We start from the raw sequence: 4,450 nt of genomic DNA on the forward strand, positions 1-4,450 counted from the left end.
TTGGGTTTTATGCCTGTTTTGAGTCCTTTGCTATCAACACAGGGAGAGGGGTGCAAACCTAAATCTAGGTGTTAAATCCTCTGTCCAGAATCCGGGAAAACATTTGCGCTCTCCACTTCCCAGACTCTAAATGTATCAATTGGTTCATTTTATAAGACTGTAAAAGAGTCAGAATTCCAAGAATCCAAACATTAGCCACAAGAATTTTTCCACAAAGTCCTTTTTATTTATTTCACTAGAAATTACTTTATTGATTAAATCACCAGGAATTTTCAACACAAGATCGAACGTCTTAATGACCACCAAGGTTTGGGCTCTGGGGCTTGTTCTGCCTCTCCCAGTCCTTAAAGGGGTTTAGAGAGAGAGACGTCATTAACAGAGACCAAATGAGATGGTCGCAGGTCCTCCTTTCCCAATCATTGGACAAGCTGCTCAATTCTTGTCCAGAGCAGGAAAGAGCCAGTACTTCAGAAAAATCTAATAAAGAATTTGACAATGCAATGTAAGATCTCTCTTAATTTAGATTTATCAACAATATTGGCCAAACTTATTTGCTTCTGATCTAAATCATTTTGCAATTTACCGTTGTTTTTTTTTTGGTGTGTATGTAATTCTAACAAATAACCTCATTCCCTGTGCAGGCATGAATCAACCCAGTGCCAAGAAAAAAAATCCCTCAAACCAGAATAGCTTTATCTTGCTCTTGGAAAGAAGTAACAGAGGTTTTTCTGCTTTTCTTACAGATATGAGATGAACAAACCTCCCCCTTAAGTCCAAAATGTTACTTCTGGCCTTGGAATGTGCAGCTTATGATGGGCTGATTCAAATCACCTCGAAAGGGCCACTGGAACTACTATGCAGGTGGCCTTGTTTGGAAATTTCTTCTTAAAATAAAGTTCTGAGAATCATTCATGATTGTGTACAAAGGCTCTAAGGTCCAAACAACTTCTGCTATTCCATCTCATGAACTAGGCTCAGAGGAGGCACTGGAATTGTCAGGAGCAAGAGCAGTAGCAGTGGCCCCACGAGGTAGGACCTCAATAACTCGAGGCTTGTCAATGATCCGGGCTGTCCGGTTTCCCTTTTCCACAATACCGACGATCCATGCTTGGTGACCCTCTCCATACTTGGAAGATTTGATTTCAGAACAAAAGCGAGCTGCCTGTTCTCTTGGCAGACAAATCAGTAATCCCCCAGAGGTTTCCGCTGAGGTTCCTTGAAGGAGCCCAAAGCGCCCACTGGCCTTGCTGATGGCAGCCATCTTGGCAATAATTGGCAGATTATGAATTACAAACGACACCTCATTTCTCTGTTGTTTTGCAAGGTTCTGAGAGTGTCCTAGAATGCCAAAGCCTGTGATATCTGTGGCTGCGTGTGCATTAAACGTGTGCATTAAGCCAGCAGCAGTTCTGTTCAGGGTCGCCATATTGAACATGGCTTCCTGATAAGCCAGCTCTACCTCTTCTCTGGAGACCACCATATTTATTTTATTCCATCTCTCAGGATTATCTAGCCATTGGTGGGCATTGACAGCAACTTGGGTTCCTAAGGGTTTGGTTAACACGAGCACATCCCCCACAACTGCACTGTCGGGCATGATGAATTCATTGGGCTGACATACCACAGTGGCAACCCCACCGACGATAATCCAAGGGTTTACCACCGTTTGTCCACCAGTCACTGCAGTCCCTCCTTCCTCCGCAGCATCGCGAAAGCCTTTGATCATGAGTGGTGTTATCTTTTCTCGTTCCTCCTCGGTCATACTCTGGCTGACGCTGAGTAACATCAACATGTTGTCACATTCGGTGATGCCCATGGCGTAGAGGTCACTCAGCACGTTGGCACACGCTATGCGCCCCATCATGTAGGGATCTTCCACCAAGGGGTAAAAGAAGTCCGTGGTCTGCACCAGCGACAGGCCCCCGTGCCTCAGCGGTATGACGCACGAGTCCATCCCAATGCCCAGGGCTGGAAAGGTGGGGTTGGGTTCGGCCCCCGCCGCCAGGCCGCCTTCCTGGGCCGGCTCTTCATGGCCTCCCACCAGGCCCAGGCCCAGCGCCGGCCGCACGTCGGGCCGCGTCAGTCCCGCCAGGAGTTTGAGCAGTGTCTCCTGGGGGACCTTGCAGCCTCAGCCCTTCATGCCAGAGAAGCCCGTCAGCCGCCAGCTCGGGCTGAAGCCCAGCGCCTGGGGCTCGAAGGGCCGGTAGCTCGAGAAGCCCCGGCCCAGGGACAAGCCCGCGGGGCCCGAGCCTTCTGCGGCCGCCGCCGCCACCACCTCTCCGCCGGCGCCCGTCACCGCGGCTTCCGCCATTGCGCCTGCTGGTCAGGGAGGGAAAAGAGAGGAGAACCCCCTTCTATTTTCTACTCCAGTTACCACCGACTAACAGATATTACCGCAGAGAGTCCCCCCGGCACGACTCGCGCCGCCGCATCCACGCCTTGCCGCGCCGCGCGCTCCTTGCCTTCCTGAGGGAGCGGCCGCCGGCTCCCGTACTTATAGTCCTAGTGATTGACAGCCGTGCCATCCAATGACCACTCCGCTCCCGAGAGGCGGGTTTCCTTCCGTCTAGCAGATAAATTACAAATCAACCAGCCGCTTGCGAAATCGGTCCCGGTGACATTACCCGCCAGCGCTGCGGTTCGCTCCCCCAGTTGTAATTTAAACGCTCTCCTGGCAGTGGCTGACGGAACTTTGCTCCCCTAGAGACTGTTTACCAAGGGCAGCATTCTCGAAGATGAGGAAGATCGGTCACTTGGCAGATCTCACGCAGGTCGGAATGGTCCGAGGGTCATTTGACAGCGCTCGTGACCAGTCCAGGATAGGAAAACAGCCCGCGGAAAAATTCGGAAAGAATAATGAGAAATTAGATAGGAAGTTACTACCATTAAGCAAGCAAACACTAGCAACAAAATAATGAAATGTTAAAATGGGCTTCAAAGAATTTTGAGATTCAGGGGCGCCTGGCCGGTTAGTCGGAAGAACATGTGACTCTTGATCTCGGGGTCTGAGTTCCAGCCCCGCATTGGGGGGTCGAAATTACACTTAAAGAATAAGATCTTTTTTTTTTTTTAGAATTTTTTTTTTTTTTTTTTTTTTTTTTTGACAGACAGAGATCACAAGTAGGCAGAGAGAGAGGAGGAAGCAGGCTCCTGGCTGAGCAGAGAGCCCGACGCGAGCTCGATCCCAGGACTCTGGGATCATGACCTGAGCCGAAGGCAGAGGCTTTAACCCACTGAGCCACCCAGGCAACCTAAAGAATAAGATCTTAAAGTCTTCTAAGACTCTTAAGTCCAGGGGCACCTAGGTGGCTCAGTGGTTTAAGCCACTGCCTTCAGCTCAGGTCATGATCTCAGGGTCCTGGGATGGAGCCCCACATCGGGCTCTCTGCTCAGCAGGGAGCCTGCTTCCCCCTGCCTCTCTGCCTACTTGTGATCTCTCTCTCTGTGTCAAATAAATAAATAAATAAAATTAAAAAAAAAAAAAAGACTCTTAAGTCCACCACTAACTGTGAGTCACTTTCCCTCTCTGGCATCAGTTGACTTCTGGACAACAAAGTGGCTTATCTTGTTCTGTTCTAAAGTTTCTATAGATCTTTAAGTTAGTATATATGATAATCTGTAATGTATCCATTAAGAGCAATTTGCCAATATCTATTAAGAACACAATTTTACATAATACCTTTGACTCAGCAGTTCCAATTCTAGGACTTTATCCTACAGATGTACTCAGGAGCTGTGAGTGAGAAATGATAGAGTTCTTTTATTTTGTTTTGTTATTTCTGTGCTGCTTGTAATATTAACATACTGGAAAGAACTTAAATGTTTATCAATTGTGATTAAAATAAATCATGGTACATTTATATAATAGACTACCCAAGCAACTCTAAAACAGAATGAGAAAACATTGATGTAATTATATTGATAATAGTTACAATTCTAAGAGGTATCTTTCTAAATTTTTTAGTATATTAACTAACTTAGTTCTTACAAAAACCTTTGAGTTAGGATTCTTTCGACGTTTTACAGATAAGGAATATAATGCACAGAGAGATTAAATGACCCACTCAAGGTCATAGCCAGTTTAGAATGGAGCTGGATATGAATCCAAGCAAACCTGTTCCAAAGACCACCAGGTTATATCGTCTATGATGTTTGTTAAGAGAAACAAGCAAACTTCTGAGCAGTATTTATAGGATACTATTATTTGTTGTAAAAGGGGGAAATGTATGCAATGGCATATTTCTGGGAGGAGAATCACCAGAAACTGGTGAATTGATTGCCTCTGGGGAGGGAATGAAGTGGTTTTGGATGGGAGATTCTTCACTGAATTATCTTCTTGTTCCTTTAACATTTGGACCTTAAATTTTTTTTGAATTTTTTAAAAAAAGATTTTACTTATGTATTTGTCAGAGAGAGCGCGAGTGAGCACAAGCAGGGGGAGCAGCTGGCA

General features: G+C 46.3%; 1 protein-coding gene across 2 annotated transcripts; it reads right to left on the minus strand.

The window, feature by feature from the left end:
• Positions 1 to 207: 207 nt before the first annotated feature.
• On the minus strand, positions 208 to 2,569 carry LOC111162257 (selenophosphate synthetase 2). Of its 2 annotated transcripts, XM_022526541.1 has the most exons (2): positions 1,408 to 2,569; positions 208 to 1,197 (listed from the first exon to the last, which is right to left on the minus strand). In XM_022526541.1, the coding sequence occupies exons 1-2, from the start codon at positions 2,309 to 2,311 to the stop codon at positions 962 to 964; spliced, it is 1,140 nt and encodes a 379-aa protein (XP_022382249.1). In that variant the 5' UTR covers positions 2,312 to 2,569; the 3' UTR covers positions 208 to 961. The 2 variants fall into 2 exon arrangements, with proteins under 2 accessions (XP_022382249.1, XP_022382248.1); XM_022526540.1 differs by having other exon boundaries at positions 208 to 2,568.
• Positions 2,570 to 4,450: the final 1,881 nt, after the last annotated feature.

This window comes from Enhydra lutris, unplaced genomic scaffold (assembly GCF_002288905.1).
Source record: "Enhydra lutris kenyoni isolate GAN:26980312 unplaced genomic scaffold, ASM228890v2 scaffoldscaffold90, whole genome shotgun sequence".
NCBI classification, from domain to species: domain Eukaryota; kingdom Metazoa; phylum Chordata; class Mammalia; order Carnivora; family Mustelidae; genus Enhydra; species Enhydra lutris.